This window comes from Anguilla rostrata, chromosome 19 (assembly GCF_018555375.3).
Source record: "Anguilla rostrata isolate EN2019 chromosome 19, ASM1855537v3, whole genome shotgun sequence".
NCBI lineage: Eukaryota > Metazoa > Chordata > Actinopteri > Anguilliformes > Anguillidae > Anguilla > Anguilla rostrata.
Genome location: NC_057951.1, coordinates 10,116,646 through 10,137,215, shown reverse-complemented (window position 1 = coordinate 10,137,215; position 20,570 = coordinate 10,116,646). Strand labels below are relative to the sequence as shown.

At 55.3% G+C, this 20,570-nt stretch overlaps 1 protein-coding gene across 1 annotated transcript in view; it reads left to right on the top strand.

The window, feature by feature from the left end:
• Positions 1-20,570, top strand: part of LOC135246049 (neuron navigator 3-like) — an 87,630-nt gene that overhangs the window by 46,197 nt on the left and 20,863 nt on the right. Inside the window, 10 exon segments of the mRNA XM_064319541.1 lie at positions 362-504; positions 3,448-3,670; positions 3,672-4,433; positions 6,624-6,766; positions 9,633-9,662; positions 10,781-11,168; positions 12,008-12,133; positions 18,558-18,684; positions 18,862-19,135; positions 19,634-20,252. Coding sequence (XP_064175611.1) covers positions 362-504; positions 3,448-3,670; positions 3,672-4,433; positions 6,624-6,766; positions 9,633-9,662; positions 10,781-11,168; positions 12,008-12,133; positions 18,558-18,684; positions 18,862-19,135; positions 19,634-20,252 — 2,835 coding nt within the window.

Genomic DNA, 20,570 nt, shown 5'->3' with positions numbered 1-20,570 from the left:
TCACGAGTTGTTGTGTAGTAATTTACGCATTCGTTAATTTTATTTCACCAAGCCAATTTATTCTCTCAAGCCCTTGAAAGGAACAGAAATACAGCACACAGTATTCAGGCTCGACACATGGGAAACACACGTTATTAAAAATCATTAGCTGAGCAGCAGAGGTCAGTGTTTCACATCACTGGTATGATTTTTTATTGTTAATATTAATTCATTCTTGGCTTGAAGAGAGGACACACATTGCTAAAGTGTATGCTAACATAGCAAATAAATGCATATTCTCACTCTTTGTCTTTGTGTGTGCGTGTGTGCGTGCGTGTGTGCACATGCATGTGTCGTGTGTGTGTGTGTGCGTGTGTGACAGGCTTCCGGGTCCCTCCAGGCTTCCTGCTGCAGGCAGTGGGGGCAGTAAGGTCCCGGCCGCCTCCAACCTGAACCGACGGAGCCAGAGTTTCAACAGCATGGACAAGAGCAAGCCGCTGCAGTACTGCAGCGGCAACGAGCGCGGTGAGGGAGCCAGACAAGCACAGTCGTGATTTAGATCTGAATCATACCACAACCCGTCTGTACCCAGATTCAGCGTCCATGTTAGGCTTTCACTTGTAGTCTCATTTGTGTAAAATCCACTAGAGGGTGCTATGAAAAAAAAAACATAGCGTACACAGCCTGTCAAACGTGCTAACCAGCGCTGTGTTTCATCTGCTCGGGCACGGACTGCAAGGAGATCTGGGGTGGTGATGTGGTGAGCGTGAGAGTGCGATGGAGCGTTTCAGTGATGGAGAGACGGAGATAGGGAATGATGGTGCAGTGGTAGAACGATGGAGAAGGTGGTGTGATGGAGAGATGGTAAAGGTTGAGGGTGAGAGTGGTAAGATGAGGTGGCAGATGGTAAAGGTTGAGGGCTGGAGTGGTAGAGTGATGGAGAGATGGTAAAGGTTGAGGGTGGAGTGGTAGAGTGATGGAGGATGGTAAAGGTTGAGGGCTGGAGTGGTAGAGTGATGGAGAGATGGTAAAGGTTGAGGGGTGGAGTGGTAGAGTGATGGAGAGATGGTAAAGGTTGAGGGGTGGAGTGGTAGAGTGATGGAGAGATGGTAAAGGTTGAGGGGTGGAGTGGTAGAGTGATGGAGAGATGGTAAAGGTTGAGGGCTGGAGTGGTAGAGTGATGGAGAGATGGTAAAGGTTGAGCGGTGGAGTGGTAGAGTGATGGAGAGATGGTAAAGGCTGAGGGGTGGAGTGGTAGAGTGATGGAGAGGTGGGGTGTTGGTGATGTACTGTAGGCTGAAGCTTTGGTTGCACAGTGGCAGTAGCAGATTTTCAGAGCCTTCAAAGCAAAATGCACAAAGAACAGCCCCCTGTACAGTACAGTATTACAGCCACGTATTTATTTTGGCTGCCCTGGCCTGCTGGATTTATGTGTGATTTTAATACCCCTCTGCCCCTCTCGCCCTCCTCTGTTTACTCAGTCCCCCTGTTCACAATCGCTCTCGTCTCGGGGAGTTTCGGCCCAAATAAAGGCGGTTTGTGCGCCCCTGTGGCAGCCGCACTGATGGATCAGTAAGGCTTACCCCTCCGTAGCCGTACCGGAATCCGTTTCCTTGTGCGAGATTTACAATGCGGAGCGCCTAATGTGTCCCCAGACGAGTTAGAGCAAACTCCTGAACTCCCCTCGCCCGTACGCCCCCCCCCCCGGGGTCTGTGAGCAGGGGCTCCTGGGCCGCCCATGGGGGGAACAGCCCAATCTCTGCCGAAAAACAACCGGCGATTGTTTCCCGGGGCCTAACGCAGTGTGAATTATTAGTACCCCAACACTCGCTGGTGTGTGTGGAGCGGTCGCTCAGTGAAGGAGTGCAGGTCTTGGCTGTGTGTTTGAGGCCCAGCAGCAGTGTGAGCGTGGACTCAGGCACTGAGACCTCACTGCACAGCAGAGCTCACATCCCACCTTCTGCCCATAGACTGACAGCTGAAAAATGGGGGGGGGGGGTGAGTGGTCGTGTTGCCATGGAAACCCATTATAAAAAGTCAGCAGAGCCAGTCGAGAGAACACGACGGCAGCCTGAAGCCGGTCTTAAAGGCAGCGCACCCACCACGTGTGGTCTCTCACCTCTCCGCGCCTTCACGCCCCTGAGACAACCTGTGCGAGCGTGAGCTCGTCATTTCCTTTTCCTGTGGGCGGAGAGCAGAAGCCGGCCCTTGTGCAGCATTTTAAAGGGGGGGGGGGGGCGTGTGCGGGACTCAGTCGTTAAGTCACCCCCGTTTAAGTGCACGCTCTGTTCGCCGCTGAAGTGATCATAACCCCGAACACTGTTAAACACGCTCTGCCGCCTTTCACTGCCTCTTATAAATGCCCACACTCGGGCTTGTACGAGTGCGCTCCTGCGCTTTATTACCAGGTGAGGAGTGAGGTCATCCAAACGCAGCGCGTGTGCACAAACGGCGGTTTTAATAGCCCTGGTTTCCCCGGCCGTTTTCCCCTCGCGGTGGAACTCTGCGGAGCGCGGAGCTCCTTAATTGCGAGCGCGGCGCTAATCGCCCGCGTCGTCGCCGCTGGTCGGCGGCGGCGCTCTGGACCGAGTTACGGCCGCGTGCTGCCCTGTCGTCAGACTTGATTCAGTGCCGTAAACAGACGTCAGGCCCCATCTGCAGGGTAAACACAGGGCGTTCTGGACGACCGCTCCCAATCACAGATGGCTGAAAGGCCACAGGTACAGCACTGTACAGGTGGGGAGAACACACTCGTCTGGGTGCTGAGACAACCCAACCCAGCTAACACAAAATGTTCTCACAATGTTTCTGAAATGTTTTGTCAGTGTTTATAGCATTGCTGCAACGTTGCAGCAACACTGTGAGAACGTTTTGTTTTGGCTGGGTAGCCGGGGGCTGCAGACAGGCTGTGGGTCTGGACCCTGGATTGATGATGATGGCGGCGGCCGCTGTTAAAAAAAAAAAAAAAAAAAAAACAGTCCCTTTCCGAAGGTCTGAGAGACGGTGGAACTGGCGTCGCCGTGGCGATCCGTCATGGCACGGTGGCGGGACAGTGTTTTCGTGGGCGGCAGGGGCTTTGATTTTGACAGAGAATCTCATTTCTTCAGCGACGCCACCTCCACACACACACACACACACACAGACACACACACACACACACACACACAAGGACATGCACGCACACACACACACACACACACAGACACGGACACGCACGCACACACACATCAGTGATGGAGGCCTCAGATGGGGCTCTCAGTTCATAGGAAAGGCCATCTCACAGGAGCCCCCTTAAAAGAAGATAAGGGGGTAGCATTAAGGTAGCATTTAAAGGGAAGGAAGGAGTGTATCTCCATCTTTGGGGGGCTAATATGATCTTAAATCCCACCTGATGCTGAGTTGTAACAGTGTTTGCGCTCTCTTGCTCTCTCTCCCTCCCTCTCTCCCTCTCTCTCTCTCATATTGTAGAAGCGGCGAAAGGCATCCCGTTGCCGGGCAGCATTAACGGGAGCGCCGCGCCCTCCCCGAGCCCCGCCCCCCCAGCGCAGCAGCCGGTCTCTGCCATCCCCTCCCCCAGCGCCGGCAAGTCCTGGCGCAGCAAGTCCATGAGCGTCAAGCACAGCGCCACGTCCTCCCTGCTGTCTGTCAAAGCGCCCAGCCCGGCCACCTCCCCGACGCCGACGCCCGGCTCCGCCCCCCTCCCCCAGCTCCGCCCCCAAGAGCGCAGGCGCGGGCGGGGGCCAGAGGTCCATGCTGGAGAAGTTTCGGCTCATCAACACGCGCGGGAACTGCAGGCCGGGTCCCGACCTGGGGCTGCGGGAGGAGGAGGAGGAGGAGGCGCTGTCCGAGTGCGGAGAGGAGGCGGCGCCGCCGGCGCCCCCCTGTGGCGGCTCCAAGCAGCCCAGCCCCACCCCCGCCCACGGCCCCGCCAAGGGCTCCGGCAAGGCCCCGGGGGGCAAGTCCCTGCCCCAGGGCAAAGAGGACAAGGCCAGGGGCAAGAGCAAGGCCTCTGCTGCCTCCGCTGGCCGAGAGGAGAGAGAGGCGCCCGCCGAACCCGCCAAGAAGACCTCCAAGATCGCCAGCCTGATCCCCAAGGGCGGGAAGGCCGCAGCGGTGCGCAAGGAGGGGGCGCCGGTCTCCAGCGGCATCCCCAAGCCCGGCCTGAAGGGGGCGCCGTCCGGCCCCGGGGCGGGGGGGAGGCCAGGAGGCCCCGGCGCCGGCCCAGCGGGGGAGAAGGCGCGGCCCAAGGGCGGCCAGGCCCAGGCCTGCTACTCGCCCCGCGCACTGGGCCGTGCCACCATGGTGTCCTCCACCAGCACCTCCGCGCTGTCGGGCGCCGCCGCCGCCGCCAACGCCACGGCAACCGCGACCACGCCCGGGAACGGCGCCGTGCAGCTGCCCCACCAGCAGCTCAGCCACCCCAACACCGCCACCGTCGCCCCCTTCATGTACCGGTGAGAACCCCCCGCCGCCCCCTGCTTCTCGCCCCGCTGCCCCACATGTGCGTGTTTCTGTGTTTCGGTGATTCTGCAGTGAGCTCGTAGGTTTTTCAGACATAGGAGAGGCCCACTGGCTGACTGTGGGATTTTTAATAATCTCCATGGAAGCACATCTGAGGGGGGGAAGCTGTTCTCGGTACCCAGGAGAGCCGGGGCCCTGATACGGCGCTGGAGAAGCGCTTCCGTTCAGCCTGTCTCCCCCGTGACGGGCTCCTAAGCGCTCGGCCCGGCAACACACGCGCCGGCCGGCTTTGTGCTGCGGGCCTGGAGCCCTCTGCGCGCTGGCTGGGCTGGAAGAGAACAGAGAGCCTCCCGCGCCTTTTCACCGTCTGAAACCCCGCGAATCCCGTTAGGGGACCGTGACACGCTTCCTGTGAAACACTGATCCCCCACACAATGGGCTGAGCGCTGAGCCTGCACGCTGCTCCTGTGAGCGCCCAAATCCGCGCGGCCGTGAGATTATCTCATCACCGCGAGCGAACGCGTCTTTACCTCACCTCACCCGGAGGTGCGTTTCAGTTCATCCACAGGCTGCTCACGCATTCCCCTTACCTGCTTCAGAACTTCTCCAGTGTGTGTGAGCAGCTCTTTCAACCCTTTTGAAGAGTAGGCTTTTCTTTTTTATTCTAAGTCAGTGTTCTATAACTCCACAGCTTTCAGTCACCAGCAGTGTCTGTGACATCAGCATTAGAATGTTCAGCTAAGAACAGTCTAATCATTACAGGCATTTCACACACTTATGACCTCATACGTTAAAAGCTTAAGGAACTGCTTTTACAGGTCTCTGGTGTTTTGAATGCACATGGCTGCTAAGCGGTTGTTTGGAGTTTCGGGGGGCTGGAGTGCAGGAAGTTCAGTGCACCACTGCCGCTGCTCCGCCCTGTCGCTCCGCAGGGGTCAGAGGTGCTTCCGGAAAGCGTTCCGCTTGCGTCCCCGGCCCCCCCCCCTCTCTCTCCCCCCGAAGGACCCTGCTAATCTGCTGCTCCATCAGCACCCCATCACTGAGCCAGGGGCCCCCCACTGCTCCCCCAATTACAGCAGCTTCAGCTCCAATTAGCCCAACTGCTCCCCGGCCTGCCAGTCAGTCAGTGATTACAGCGCACTCGCGTGTGCTGATTGTGCCCTTCTGGAGGTGATTGCACCTGTCCCCTCTTACGAAAATGAAACGTACTGAAAATATATTCAGATTAAATGTGTATCATCAAGATGTTGCAGCACTTCACAGTGTATGGCCAAATGATTGTTTTTTTCATATCGCAATATACTGCAGTGCAGTGAAATATTTGTTGTCAGTAGTACTGCGGTATATTCTGTATGTTCTGCTACAACAAACAAAATGGTTGTCGTCGTAGCTGACTTGAAACTCGCACATTCTGACGCATACATGCACAACAGAGGTACACACTGAACATTCATACATGTGCAGAAACACACACAGAGCCTCACACACAACAGGCACACACACACACACACACAAAACAGGTGCGTGGACATGCATTCCGTTCCTCCAAGAGGTCCGTTCTAAAGCGCCCCCCCTCTCATCAAAATGGTGTCAGCAGACAATAGAATGGGAGGGTGAAATAATGTCAGTGCGCGGCTGCCTCGTGCCGTTTTGTTCGTGCCAATCTGACGTGGCGGAGAGCTCTGAAAGCTCTTTAGCAGCCCGGCTCTTTGGAGCCGTCAATCAACGCTCGCTCGCAGACGCGCTTATTGATCGAACTGTCAAGCAGCCTGTTTGGTATGTGCCCACGTAACGATCCTGACAGCGAAATTGCCCCGGTACCGAGAAGCACGGCATTACACATGCAGTACCCATGAGCCCTGCTGTAGTGCACCATGCCCTGCTGTTGCTCAACTTTTTTTTTTTTTTTTGCATGTGGAGTTCTCCCATATGACTAAACTCTAATAGAGAAGTTAGTGTAAAAAAAAGCGGGTTTTGCTAGTCCTGAGAATTCCATCCTTTGGAGGTTTTTGTGCAGCACCAAAGATAAGAATGGTTCACCCTGTCACCTTCCAATCACCCTGTCACATTCAAATCTCCATCAGCAGGTAGTGACCCGTTCCTCTGTCTCTCGCCCTTCCGTTGGAGCTGTCTGAATGTCGTTGTGGGGTTTTGCTGATCCCCAGTGTCTGTGTCGGTTTCAGGACCTGCTCAGAGAATGACTGCACCACCGTGGCCCCCCCGGACCCCGGCCTCAGCGCCCCCCCCAAGACCGAGCAGCCCTACGGCAAGACGACCGAACTGCCCTACGGCAAGACGGCCAAGCAGTGCCTGGAGGAGATTTCGGGTAGGTACCCAACGCCACGCTCCTGTTCTGCCCTTGGGGCTGTTTGAGGGTTTATGCCAGTGCAGATGTTCTGGATGTTTCTCCGTATGGCTGTTCTGGGCTGGGACAAGCTGAGATTTTGGGGTTTTCACATTGTAAGTCATTCTGATTGAGGCTAGTGAAGAGCATGTGGGCGAGAGAAACTACAGGATTCCTTAAAGGAGGGTACCAAATCACAGAAACCCCAAAACCGGGAACGCTGAAGTTGCTCAAGCCGTGGGAATGACCACTTTCACCGACCGCACATCAATAACTTCACATCGGACAACATCCTCGCTGAGATCTGTATTCGGGAATATCTGGAATGCCGTTTCTCCCAGGAAAGCTGGCGTTACAGGCAAGCTGCAGTTGCTTCGTCGTTCGGGGAATCGGTTTGGACCTTTTCCGTCTGAGCAACCCCGCTTGGAAAACTGGAATGTGCTGGAAAGGAGAGGAGGATGATGCTTGAGAGCGTCTCTGCGTGATGGCAGGAGGAGCTGGAGTGTTAGGATGCGTGCTGTGTTTGTATGCGCTGTCATGGTTACTGAGCAGCGCTGGAATTCTCTTACAGGCGTGGAGTGTCCCCACAGACAAGCTCCCAATATTAATATAATATTAATATAGAACTGCAACACAGCCGGTCATCTCATTATATTTATTTTCTCATTCTGATTATTACAGACACACGCGCGCACACACACACACACACACAAGACGGTACACGCGCACACACACACCTGCTGGTTACAGGGTGTTGCTGGTCCTGCGCTGGGCAGCCCTGATCCTCAACATGCTGCCATGGTTGCCTGGGGCAACGGCAGCAGCAGCACCGTCTGCTGCAAGGGTAGGAGCAGGGAAGAGTCTAAACAGAGTGGGGGAGAGAGAGAGAGAGAGGGGGAAGGAGAAAGGGGGTGAGGGAGAGAGGGAGGTGGAAGGAGAGGAGAGAGAGCAAGAGAGACAGAGAGAGAGAGGGAGAGAGACTCACTCCAGTGGCGAATGAGCAGGCTGCTTTGGTCTTTTGAAGAGGGCGGTGGGGGGGGGAGAGATAACGTTGCCTTCATCAGCTCCTTCGTCACTCCTCCTTGCGAGAGTGAGGCGGAGAAGGAGGGAGGGGAAAGGAGAGAGAGAGTGAGAGAGCGAGTGCAAAGAGAGGAGGAGCTGCTCGTGTGGTCGATCTGGTTGTTGGCTGCAGTGACCATCAGCGTTCAGCGGCTGGAGGAGCAATCTAGCACCTTCTGCACTCGCACGCGGGAAAGAGCGAGAGAGAGAGGGGGAGAGAAGCAGTTTGAGAAGGCGTCTGCAGCATGAGACCTGGTGCTGGGGTCCTGCAGGCGGTTGCATGGACACCCCAGGGCGGGCAGCGGGCTGGGAGCTGGACGGCCTGCAGACACAGGAACTAAAGCCCCCAGCCGCCCCTGCGTCCCCGACCCGGAGCCCCCCGCCTGAGGAGCGGCGTCTGCCCGAAACCCGCCGCGGGATGAAGAGGAGCCCAGAGCTCTCGGTCTTCCAGGGCAGGAGCCCGTCCAGAGGGGCCCCCCCGTCCCCGCCGGCCCCCCGAACCCTCAGCCTCCGCAGGCAGAAGTCCCTCACCAGCCTCAGCCTGCAGGACAAGATGAAGCAGCAGCAGCAAAAGGAGGAGGAGGAGGAGGAGGAGGAGGAGGAAGGACGGCGGAGAGGGGCCCGGGCTCGGTCCCTGTCCCTGTCGCTCTGTGGACGCTCGCCGACGGGCGCGGTTGCCGCCCCCAAAAGCAGCCGGACGGAGAGCGGAGGCAGCAGGAGCAGCGGGAGAGGCGGTCCGGCGGGGCCTCGGGTTTGGGGCTCCGGTGGGGGGGTCTGGGCTGAGGAGGAGGAGGAGGAGGAGGGCGGGTACCTCCGGGAGGGAGCCGCTCATTTGGACCGGGAGGTCATCCTGAGCATGCTGGGCCACCTGGAGCAGGCCCTGCACACCCACCTGACCCCAGGTACCCACCTGGACCATTCTGTCTGTCTGTCCGTCTGTCTCCACTGCGGTAACGATGCATCTCAGCTGCCTCTCACACTCAGTAGTTAAAAGTGTGTTTGCTGTGAGTATAGTGCTTGTGCTGTTTTTATTTTTGGGTCCTGGTTACGGTCACCAGGGCTCCACTGGACGTTCTGTGTGTCTCCTCCCACACTTTAAATGCGCCCTGCAGAGCTCTTTGTATGCAGGGCTTTTGGGGTGGAGGTGACGGGGGAACGGGGGGATGGGGGGTGAGGCTGTGCTAACGTTTTCGGTCTCGATTCATGCGGAGTGGCAGCCTGTTTGCATGTGTTCATAATCGGACTCTAATTGGGTTTTTCCACAAGAGACGTCTGCCAAAAGGCGAGGGTCAAACTAGCAAACCGATGCTGCACTCAACCCGTCTCTGTGTGTCTGTCAGTGCAGCTGAGATTGCTGGAACATTTTGTGGTCAACGGGCAAATTAAGCAAGGTGTTCTTCAATAATAACACTGGCATCAACAAGGTTTTTGCCTGATCCTGCTTCTCTAAAAATCCGGAGGTGTTAATGGAGGTCCTGGTTAGATGGGAAGTGCTGTCGCCTGTGATCTCATCCCGGGATGCTGCTGTCTCTGACTTATTGAACCAGACACATTCTGGGCCTCCGGAGGCAGAAACCTGCACCCCGCTGCGTGGCTCAATCACGCCGACTGTGCCAGGGGCTGCCTGCTCAATTATACATGCGCAACTCACTGCAAACGTGCCTTTCCTGGGTGAAATTGCGTGAGTGAGTGTGTCTGTGTGTGAGTGAGTCTGTGTGTGTGTGTGTGTGTGTGTGTGTGTGTGTGTGTGCGGGCACGGTGCTTGATCTGTGCGCTGTGTGTGCTGCAGGGGAGGACCCGGAGACGAGGCGGATGCGACGTGAGGACATCGCAGACTGCGGCAGACTGGGGAGACCTGTCCAGCTCGGGGGACCCGATAGCAGGTGTGTGTGTGTGTGTTTCTGTGCGTTTTTGTGTGTGTGTGTGTGTGTGTGGATCTGCTCTAGTGTTTCAGGGGACGAAGATCCTGCAGCGTGATTACTGCCTGCGACTGTGTGCAGGCTGATTCACACCCTGTGCGTCTGATTGGTGGTGTGGGAAGGTGTGTGGTGTGTTCGTGGGCGGCGTGGGTTGTGTGCTGTGGGCTGTGCGGGCGGTGTGGAGGCGCGCTGACGCTGATCGGGGCTGACGGCGGCTGATGGCGGCTGTGACGGCGCTGCCTCACTGGCGGGAACGGCGTGCGGTGACTCACGCCCGCAAGCCCCTCCCACCGCCCCCGCCTCTCCTCCCCATCTCTGCGTTTACGCCTCTGTCCATCGCTGCACGTCCATCTTCCCTTCCCTCCTGCTGCTCTTCCTTAAATCCCCCCAATCAGAGGAGTCCAGCTGCTCCACACTGTGCTACAGCCTGTGTTCTTATTCAATGGCTGATCCAGCGCTCAGCAACTACTGCCCCTCTGTTCAACCAGCCCTGTAGCAGCACCATGGCAACGGTGACCAACTCCCACAGTGGAGAATTTTCTCATTGCAGTTAGAATCCCATTCCACAAGAGGGAGCTCCGATAGGTGACTTGCAGAAACTTGCAGAGCAGCGTGCCTGTGTCAGAATGGGCAGATCCAAAGGCAAACGTTACCACGCTTTACTTCGCTGAACAGAGCATGCTCAGAACACGCACGTTATCCGTCTGCAAGCAGGAGACGCGTCCAGTGTTAATTGCTTTCAGCTGTGGCCGTCATCATCTCCGTGTCTGTGTTTGTCGCCGTCTCAAAGTCATAAGCGTTTGCCTGAGTTCTGTTATAGTTTGAAGGTGATGACATTAAAAAAACTGGATATTTGAGTCCTCCCATGTGACTCTTAGCCGTTTCTCCAAAATTGCTTATATCCCCCTTGGATGGTATCCAGCCAGCAGCCGAGGCCTGAGGTCAGCAGTGCTAAGGCTATTGATCACTGCGCTTAAGTCCTTTTCTGGTGGGGGGGGGGGGGTCGCTTGAGATGCAGATCTAAGCGGTTCTGAAGTCGCTGATCCCTCCCTCCCAAACTCTTTCTGCCCCCCTCTCAGCACCCTGGAGACGACCTTCGACAGCACGGTGACCACGGAGGTGAACGGGCGGGGCATCCCGGCGCTGGCCGCCCGCTCCTCGCCCATGGCCTGGCGCCTCAACCAATCGGCCAGCCCCCGCCTGCAGGCGGGCGACGCCCCCTCGCTGCCGGGCCGCTTCGTCTACACCGCGCCCCTGCGGCGGGGCGCCGGCGGGGCGGGGCAGCGGGGGGCGGAGCTCGGGGAGAGGGGCGGGGCCGAGGGCGGGGCCGAGGCGGACGTGGCGGGGTATATGAGCGACGGGGACCTCCTGGGAAAGAACGCGCGGGCGGATGACATCAGCAGCGGGTGAGACTCCCCCCATGCCCGAAAAAAAACCTCACACTGTGGACTCCATTCAGTTACTTCCTGTGTTTGGTCCTCTGAAATTAGGGAACCACTGTATGTATAAAAACGGCTCTAGTCCTACACGGTTCTCCCAATATTGATGTATATGACCTCAAATTAAAGCTGACAGTCTGCACTTTAACCACACACTCATTGTTTCATTTCTGAAATCTAGTGAGTTGGGAAACAGAAATTGTGTCAGCGTCCAAATACATACAGCCTGCACTGTATATAATTCACTGATGGCTCTTTTTTTTGCGTAATGTTTATTTGTATAAAAGCAGAAGCTGATTGTCAGTTTGAGGAGCTTTTTCACTCGATGAGAGTTTACCATTCCATTAGATGGTTGGCAGCTGAAGATGAATAATTTAATTCTCTGAGATAATTTATCTTATTGAATAACCCTGCATATATTAAGTTTTTTTCTGCACTTCTATTCATAACTGCTTTATTGAGTCCCTGCAGGAACTGAGCAGCCTGGTTATGAATGTGATTAAGTAAAATGAACGAAGTGAAACTTCCAGTTTTAATGAATTAGCCACTTTGGAAAGCGGGGTTCCAGGTTATTATCTTAATTAGCTTTAACCTCACTCCCCTCCCTGTTCTCCCATCCATAACTTATTACCCCTAGACACACACACACACACACATGCACTCACTCACACACACACACACATGCACTCACACACACACACACACACATGACTCACACACACACACACACACACGCGCGCACGCACGCACGCACACACACGCAGACTGCTCGGTACTCTTCAACCTGATTGGTTCCCTCCCCACAGATACCTGACAGACGGGGGCCTCAACCTGTACTCTCGAAATGTGGGCCGGGCCCCCGACCTGGCCGCCGCCTCGCGTGACATCATCATTCAGAGGGGGGTGAAGGAGCTGCAGGGTGAACTGGACAGGTAAGAGACACCTGCCTTCATGCTCTGTCCAGACTGTGACCTCCACAGTAGCTGGTCTAGCAAGGTAAGAAAAGGGAAGGTGAAAGATTTTAAAAAGCAGAAAGATGACAGATTTGGGCGAGCGGGCAGACTGTGTATTCCCCTCTCCGTCCTACGGTATGGATGAAAATGTTAGACTCTTTTACCTTCCCTTGTCTTTCCTTCCTAGACCTGCTGCTTTGGCAGCCACATGCTCAGATCAACACTGTGGCCATCTTACACACTAACACCTGAGCCACATTTAAAAAATAAATAAATAAATCTACCTACCCCTCTAAACCATCCCCAGCTCTCCTTAATCCTCACTGATTAAACCTCAATGCGGCAATCTAAGACTGGCACGGTCCAGCATTTTCCCGCGGATAAAGTGTATGTGCCGTATATATTTTTCTCATTTCTAATAAGTGATTGGCAGTGCAGGGAAGAAGGACTCTGACCGCATTATGGAATTCCATTTCAGTCCGAGGGATAAGCCTGCCTTCTCTAGCTCTGTTCACCTGTTTGACAGTGGCCGATTGCTGCACCTGAGCCCTGGGCATGGGGGGAGGGGTATTCCAGCCCCTGTGGCATTTAATCAGCTGAGGAAGGAATTAATCCACCGTTCCATAACACACCACCGCCAGCATTTCATGCACTTCGCTCAGCTTTCGCCCAGCTTCACTGACGCTCACTCCTCCTCTGAATGGACGGGATTCATCTGCCAGGACTAGCACAGCTCTTTATCCTCCTGCTTGTGATGCAACGGCCCAGTTCCGGAGTTTGGCAGGAGCCAGAATTCCGTAAAATAGCCCCTCAAGACATTTATCTCCTTTGACAGAACTTCTCACAGCTGTTACTGTGCCCTGCCAAAATGCCGCCTCCCCTTTGGAAGAAATGTTCGGTGCATTTTTGTCGTTCTGATGAGACGTTAAATCAGATGTCCCGCATTCATCCCAAGGCATTTGTTGTAAAGACTAGGGGCGTTAGCTCTGGTGTCCTGGCACGGTTCCCCCAAAAAAAGTGGCTCTAAATCTGGCCTAATCGTATCCCCTCATCTTGATTGCCACACACCCTTTCATATTCCCTATGAGGTTCTCTCTGCAGAAGGTAGATAAATAAGAGCATTGAAGGTCTTCTGTTGCCTCTCATGTGGAAGCAAGTATTAACAGAGCAGCCGTGTCAAAAACAATCTATTTAAAGATGAACTAAGATGCTCTAAGAGTGCACGCATTAAGACAATGGCCGGCAGTTGCAGAAGTCTTAATGACTTTACCAGCGGGCTAATTGCCATGCAGAAGACTCATCAGAGTGGAGCAATCGAGGAAACGGTCCCGTTCTCATCTGCTAGCCAGTGCAGCTGCAGTCCTTTTGTTAGCATTGAGGCACTTCATGAGCAATCCAAATACAGCTATTTAGTCATATGCTACATGGCTAAAAGTATGTGGACACCTGACATCCAACATCTCATCCAAAGTTATGGGCATTAATTATGGAGTTGGTCCACCCTTTGCTGCTATAACTACCTCCACTCTTCTGGGAAGGCTTTATACTAGATGTTGGAGCATTGCTGCAGGGATTTGTTTCCATTCAGCCAGAAGGGCATTAGTGAGGTCTGGTTAGGCTTAGGCTTAGGAGTAAAATAACTGGTAAATCAGATGTGTGCCTTCTGGATGTGAGAGGAGAAAGAGATGCTCAACACCGCTGAAATGGAGGCATGGAGGTGTGTGGAGATAATTTATACAGTGTGTGGATGAAAATGTGGTCAGCGTGTTGAGGTACTCCAGTAGCCTGTGGGGTTTTTCCTTTTTCGTCCTCATAATTTAAAACAGGCTTTTAATAGGCCTGCTAGTATCATGAGGGTAGCCTATCTACCTGTTTATGTGATGATAACTGCGCCAAATGACAGGTGATTTATTTGTTTCACAGTATCCATTGGATGAATGATTCCCCCGTCACATAAAACCGTCCATCGTCAAATGTCGTCCGCAGGATGTCTCAGATCCATATCAGCGGGCAGCGACGCCCTAAATCATCAGGACGAGCGTTTGTCGAAGCAAATACCAAAACCAAAGAGCCGGCCTCTATAAATATACCCAGCATGCAATATGGATGAGCCCCTTCATGCCTGATTTGGCTGGGCTGGTTTTCAGAGTGCAGAAACGAGCTGCTTTCTTCCAGGAGGCTTGCGCTGTCCCCACGAGGGACATGAATTAATAACGCCCCCTACCCCCACCCCCCCATCTAACACCCCTACCCCCACCCCCCATCACCACACACACACACACGCAAACACACACGCACACACACACACCCCCACCCCCCCATCACCACACACACACACGCACGCACGCACACACCCCCTACCCCCACCCCCCCATCACCACACACACACACGCACACACACGCGCACGCAAACACACACGCACGCACGCACACGCAAACACACCTTTTTAGCTACATGCGTCTCAGACTTCTGTGACCACACCCTTCTCAATGGCCGCGCCCTTTTTCAGTGGTCAGCCACGCCCTTTTTAGCGGTCTCGCTCTTCTGAGCGATCACGCCCTTCTCAGCAGAGCTCTGCTGGCAGGGGGTTTAAGGGAAGAGAGGGGGCGAAACAGTTCTTCCAGCGACTGAGGGGGAATCCATCCTCATCACTTATCAGAGAGCCCTGGGCCTCGTCTCTAATCCGTCTGCACTGGGAGGGGTACCTGCCATGCCCCCATATACTGATAACGGGAATTATCGCCTCACTCAAGGTCATTATAGAGGACTTTCATACTGACGCAGTCCTCATCCTCACCAAGGTGAAAGAGGCCAGGGTGGAATAGTATACTATGCATCTCTCTCAGGTATACATGGTAAAAGGTGTTTGGTGGATTTGTTTTATTGGTTGATTGGTAAGGTGTTGAGCTGCTGTTTACTGATGCACTGCAGACCCAATAGCCGGTGACTGTTCTCTGCACATCGTTCACTTTCTCTCTAAAATCCTGTTAGCCAGTCAGCTGATTGGGTGATGGGAGCTTGTGGTAGTGAAGTACAGGATATGTTAAAACCATGTGTGTGTGTGTGTGTGAGTGAGAGCCCTCTCTCTCTCTCCTACAGTATGCATGAGCGAGTGCATCCCTCCTTTTCGCCTGTCATCTCCTCTCCCTCTCAGCAGCTCCCTGTAGTCATCTGTGCTGAAATATAGCGGTGGGGAGGGATGGGGGGGGGGGGGTGAGGAGGGACGGGGAGGTAGATTGAGGTAGAGACTGGCCGGCGAGTGCGCACGTGTTGAAGGGAAGGGGGGGGGCAGGCCGGGGGGGGGGGGCGGTGAGGTAGCGTCTCTCTCTCTCGCCGACGCCGTCGTGGCTCAGTGCTCACTCAGCTGCGCAGCCCGGCAGGCGTCTGCTGCTCCTCTCGGCCCTCGCCAGACCGCGCCGGACCGCCGACAGACTGCAGGAGGTTCGGCTCCACAGTGAGTACACCTGCGGCGTTAGCCTGCCGCGCTGGGTACCGTGACTGCGCTGGTTACCATGACTGCGCTGCTGTCTGTGTTGAGTTCTATGGCTCCTTTTGTCCTGGGTGGGGTTGAGCCCGGGGGGGCCGGCCGAACCCATCGAGTCGGCCCGGTGTGGAGCTGCCGGTCCGGTGTGGAGCTTCCGGTCCGTAGTCCTCCTGATGAGTAATTATGAGAGCGTTAGGAGGTTGGGCGGCATTTAGATAGGCTTACATCATCTGCAGATCGCATCTTCCGTTTGCCTTTCTTTTCCCAAGCAGTCCTGTTGCTCCATCCGGACAGATTACACATCTGTTGGAAATAACGCTTTTCGAATGCGTCGTGCGAAATGTAGTGGATTTATATCCGCCCGTGTTTAGCAATGCGCGCTGCAGGAGCGTTTGGAAAGCTGTGAGCGTGTCGAGATCCTGCAAGAGGTGGTCTGTGCTGCTGCGCTCTCTATCTCTGTGTGTGAGTTAGTTCTGCCTCTGAACTGGAATACGTGCACCGGGTTACGAAGTAATAAATGAATCTGTGGAAAAAGGTGAAATTAAATCACGTTGTCGGAAATGAACTTTACACAACTTGCATGAGATCTTTTATAATCGAGCCTTGGTTTCCTGCCGCTGCTGTGCTGCCGTGGGGGGGGGGTGCATGCTGTTTCACGGCAGCACACGGGCTTGAATATTGAATGAGATTATTTCTCACGGCGAACAGAAGCCGCTGCATGCCACTTCACATTTCTGATGGCTGCGCTGGAAGACAGAGCAGTGCTTTAACCCTTCTTTGCGCTGTCTTGGTTCAGAAAATAACCACTTAAGTCTGACAGCGGTTGATCTGACTGCATGGGGGATTCTTACAAGTTTGTTTTTTTCTTTCTTCAGAGTGGACTCACAGGGCTGGTCCTGTGTTTCTGTGAGATATCGTTTGCAGTGATAGGATTGTTAGCTTATTAATGTAGCAGCATGTGGCTCCCCCCTCTGAACTCAGAGATCTGGGCGTGTAATAGTGCAGCTGATGGACAGGAGCTCCCCGTCCAATACGCGCTGTACGCACTGCGGTTAGGGGCCCCATCCCCTGACAGGGCCCTTTCTTGACCATGATCCCAACCCCCCTTCCTCCCCTGTCCCCCCACCCAATTTGTGATCAGTTACCCCCCCCAAAATAAAACCTTCCATAAGCCCCCCCGATAGGTCAGGGGCAGCTCTGCAGAAGCAGCCAGGAAGACGGCTCCTGAGTCCCGTCGCTGATGACTCAGACGGCCATTTGGAGACGTGTGCCGATTAAATATTTAACCCCCCCCCCCCCCCGACACGCTGGCTTTTTCACTGGCACCCTTCCACACCAGCAGGATTTAAATCCCGACCCCTGAGTTTGAGTCCCTTTCAGACACAGTGCATCAGCAAAAAAAAGGAAAGTTCTCTCCCTCTGAGGAGCCTGTCCGGTCATTTCTTCTCCCCTCGTTGATTTCGGGGAAAGGCTTTTAAGTCGGAGACGTGATGTGGACACGGAGGGGGGGAGGCGGGAGCGACCTTGGAGCCACTGTCAAAACACGACGTCAAAGTCGTGCGATGGAAGGCTGCAGTTGCCAAGGAAACGCAAGGCCGAGCCCGACGGGTCTTTGATTTGAACCCGGCCGCGGCGTTGACTGATACATTCTGGGGAATTCTACACGCTGAGGGAACGCAGGCTCCACAAACCCAGAGACTCAACACAAAAAGAAATTATAAATAAATCCACCAAAAAACATATTTCCAGACTCAGCAGAAGCATCAGTGGAAAAGGCCCACTGGAGGAGATGATGACTGCACACCGGCTGTTGACTGCAGATCGGAGACAGCGGAGGCGTTTGGAGGACGAAGGTCCTCTCCAAAACACAAACCCAGGGAGAGGGTTTGCTTTGACCTGTCAATCACACAGCAAGCGCAGCGGCAGTTAAGAGTATAGCCTGGCATAGCCACACTTCCGGTGCTCTATCCCTGAGGTGGTGCCGAATGTGTACTTCAAAGGGCATCTTCTGTGAGAGCTGGGTGATGAGTGTGATGAGTGTGATGAGTAATAACAGACTGTATTGTATGTGTATTCGGTCGCAATACTTTGAACAGTGTCCCCGATGTGAAGATCGGATTGGACGGGCTCAGTGTGATAGGGAGGGCTCCCCTATTAGGTCAGTGTGCCGTGATTTACTCCGATGTCTGTGCTCCGAGATGCTCCCGCACGCTGCTCCCACGATGCAGTGCGCCGCCAGTGTTGGGGAGTGTAGAGCGGTGTGCCTGTTGTGTTTGACCGTTCACCCTTTCCCTCTGTATGAATTATGGCTGTTTAGGGGAAGATTTGCTCTGGCCCGTTTCAGAGAGTCCGTTGGGTTCACCGGTCCCGTTGCGGGCTGGGGCGCGGCGTCCGCACACTCTGTGAATTTCGCTGGCGGGGGGGGGGAGACAGAGGATCTGTTTCAGCTCTAGAACAATGCGGCTGGGTTCCAGGCTCGCCAGGCGGGGGGGGGGTGAGAACAGTCGGGGAAGGTTTTAAAGGTTACGGACGTCGCATTAAATTATGGGCCCCACCGCTGTGCCCCCCCCCAAACCCACCCCCCCCGGCCGCGGTCTCGGTTAGAACACTGCCGGTTACCCCGGGATACCCGCCCGGCCTCAGACCAACCCTCATGCTTTTGACAGGGTGTCATTTTTTTTAAAACATGATAAATGAGTGAGGCTCATTCCTTGGCTCTCGGGCTCGTGTTTTTACAATATCATTCCCAAAAAGCGCCGTTTCCTTCTGAGGGAGCTGATCAAGTCTGGCCTGATGCTGAGTGGTAACAGTGCATGTTCTCTTAAAACTTTTAAAGCTCTCAGTTTAAAGAAGTAGAACTCTGCGTTGCTGTTCCAGTGTGAAACCTCTCTCGCTCTCTCTCTCCCTCCCTCACACAGTTGTGATGACAGTAGCTCTGTGAGCAGTGGGCTCAGTGACACACTGGACAACATCAGCACGGACGACCTGAACACACCTTCCTACTCCAGGACCTCAGCCTCACACCGCAAGAATAAGGAATCCAAGGTATGTTCCGTGTGTGTGTGTGTGTATATGAGGGTGTGTGTGCGTGAGAGAGTGAGAGAGAGCAGCATGTTGTCTCCTGCATTTACACAAGTTTTTAGCAGACCTGGTTTTTTGTTTCTTTTTATGGGTTGAAAAGTCATGTGTGTTTTCTCTAATGTGTGTGTGTGTCTCCTCCAGACGGATGCTCATAAGCACTCAGGCCATGACAGTGGTAGCTGGGGTAGATCAGAGAAAGTAGAGGACGGTCTGGATGCTAACATGGACCCCGGCCACAGGAAACCTTCATCCTCCTCCTCTTCCTCCCCTGCGCACTATGAGGACCCCGACAGGACGGGGCGCACCACGGGCCTCCCCGTGTCCCAAACGGGCTCCTGGAGGAGGGACATGACCGCGCAGGTGGGCATCACGCCCCCCAGGACCAAAGGCGCCTCCGGAACCATCAAAACCCCCGGTACACACCCCCTCTATCACCAACACCCCTCCGCTAAGCCCAGGGAGATAGACCAGAGGGATACTGCATACATTTATCAGCCACATACACACACACACACTTGCCTCTCTCTCACACACACACACACACACACGCATTCAGGCATCTGACTGTATCCGGGTAGAGCACCGTACATTTCAGACTTCAGGTTAAAATGCTGGGTCAGGTGGACCGAGTGCACTCGAGAGGAGTTTCCTTCCAGGTCAGAAGTGTGGGTCCTTTTGAGCCTGTCCTACATTCTCGGTGTTTGGCTGGGATCAGAGGGGCTCTTTAATTCTGCTGAGCGCTCTGAGAAGGTGCCCCCCACTTCGGCAGATGCGTGTATTGGCAGAGAGCCTCTCTGCAGCCCTGCGGTGGTTCTAAATCAGTGGAGCCGTTAGCACGTTAGCCTCAGTGCTGGCCCGGCGCGGGGCCGGTGAGTCAGCGTGCGTTTTAACGGAGCTCTCCGTGCCCCGGCAGGTAAAACGGACGACGCCAAGGCCTCAGAGAAGGGCAAGGCCCCGCCCAAGGCGCCGCCCCTGCAGCGCTCGCCGTCCGACGCGGGGGCCAAGAGCAGCGGGGACGAGGGCAAGAAGCCGCCGTCGGGCCTGGGCCGGCCCGCCGCCGCCGGGTCCTTCGGCTTCAAGAAGGCGGGAGGCCCGGGCTCGCTGATGACGGCCAGCGGCTCGGCCACCCTGGGCAAGATGCCCAAGGGCGCGGCGACGGGGGGGGCGGGCGCGGGGGGGCGCAAGACCAGCCTGGACGGCGCCCAGGCGCAGGACGACGGCGCCAGGGCCCCCCTGCAGTACCGCTCCCTGCCCCGCCCCGCCAAGTCCTCCAGCAGCGCCGTGACGGGCCGGGGCGGGGGGGCCGGCGGCGGCGGCGGCAAGCCGCTGAAGCGGCGCGACGCGGGCAAGGTGGGCTCCGGACGCTCCAGCCCCGTCGCCCTCAACCAGACCGACAAGGAGAAGGTGGGCGTGGCCGAGCCGGAGGCCTGCCTCTCCACCTCACCCAAGGCCAGCCCCACCTCCTCCGGCCAATCGGGGCTCAGGCAGCCCGGCTCCAAGTACCCCGACATCGCCTCCCCCACCTTCCGCAGGTGAGAGGGCTTCTGCCCCCGTGCCTTTAGAGAGAAGGACGGTACCCGTAGCCAGACACTGCTGCTTAAATCCATTCCTGTATTTGATTTGTCTTTTCTGACTGCTTTCATTTTTTATTTTTTATCTTTAGTTATGCAGGGTTGGTTGAAGTCCCCGGTGCTTGTCAGCTTTATTAAAAATTAAAATGCATTTATTTTAGATGCAAATGGCACGCCTGCTTTTGTGTGACATGCATCACTGCGCTGAGCTTTTCTTTTTGCCGAGAGGTCGGGTCGGCAGAGATGAAATATCTGGCAGCTTAACGGTACTCGAATTAA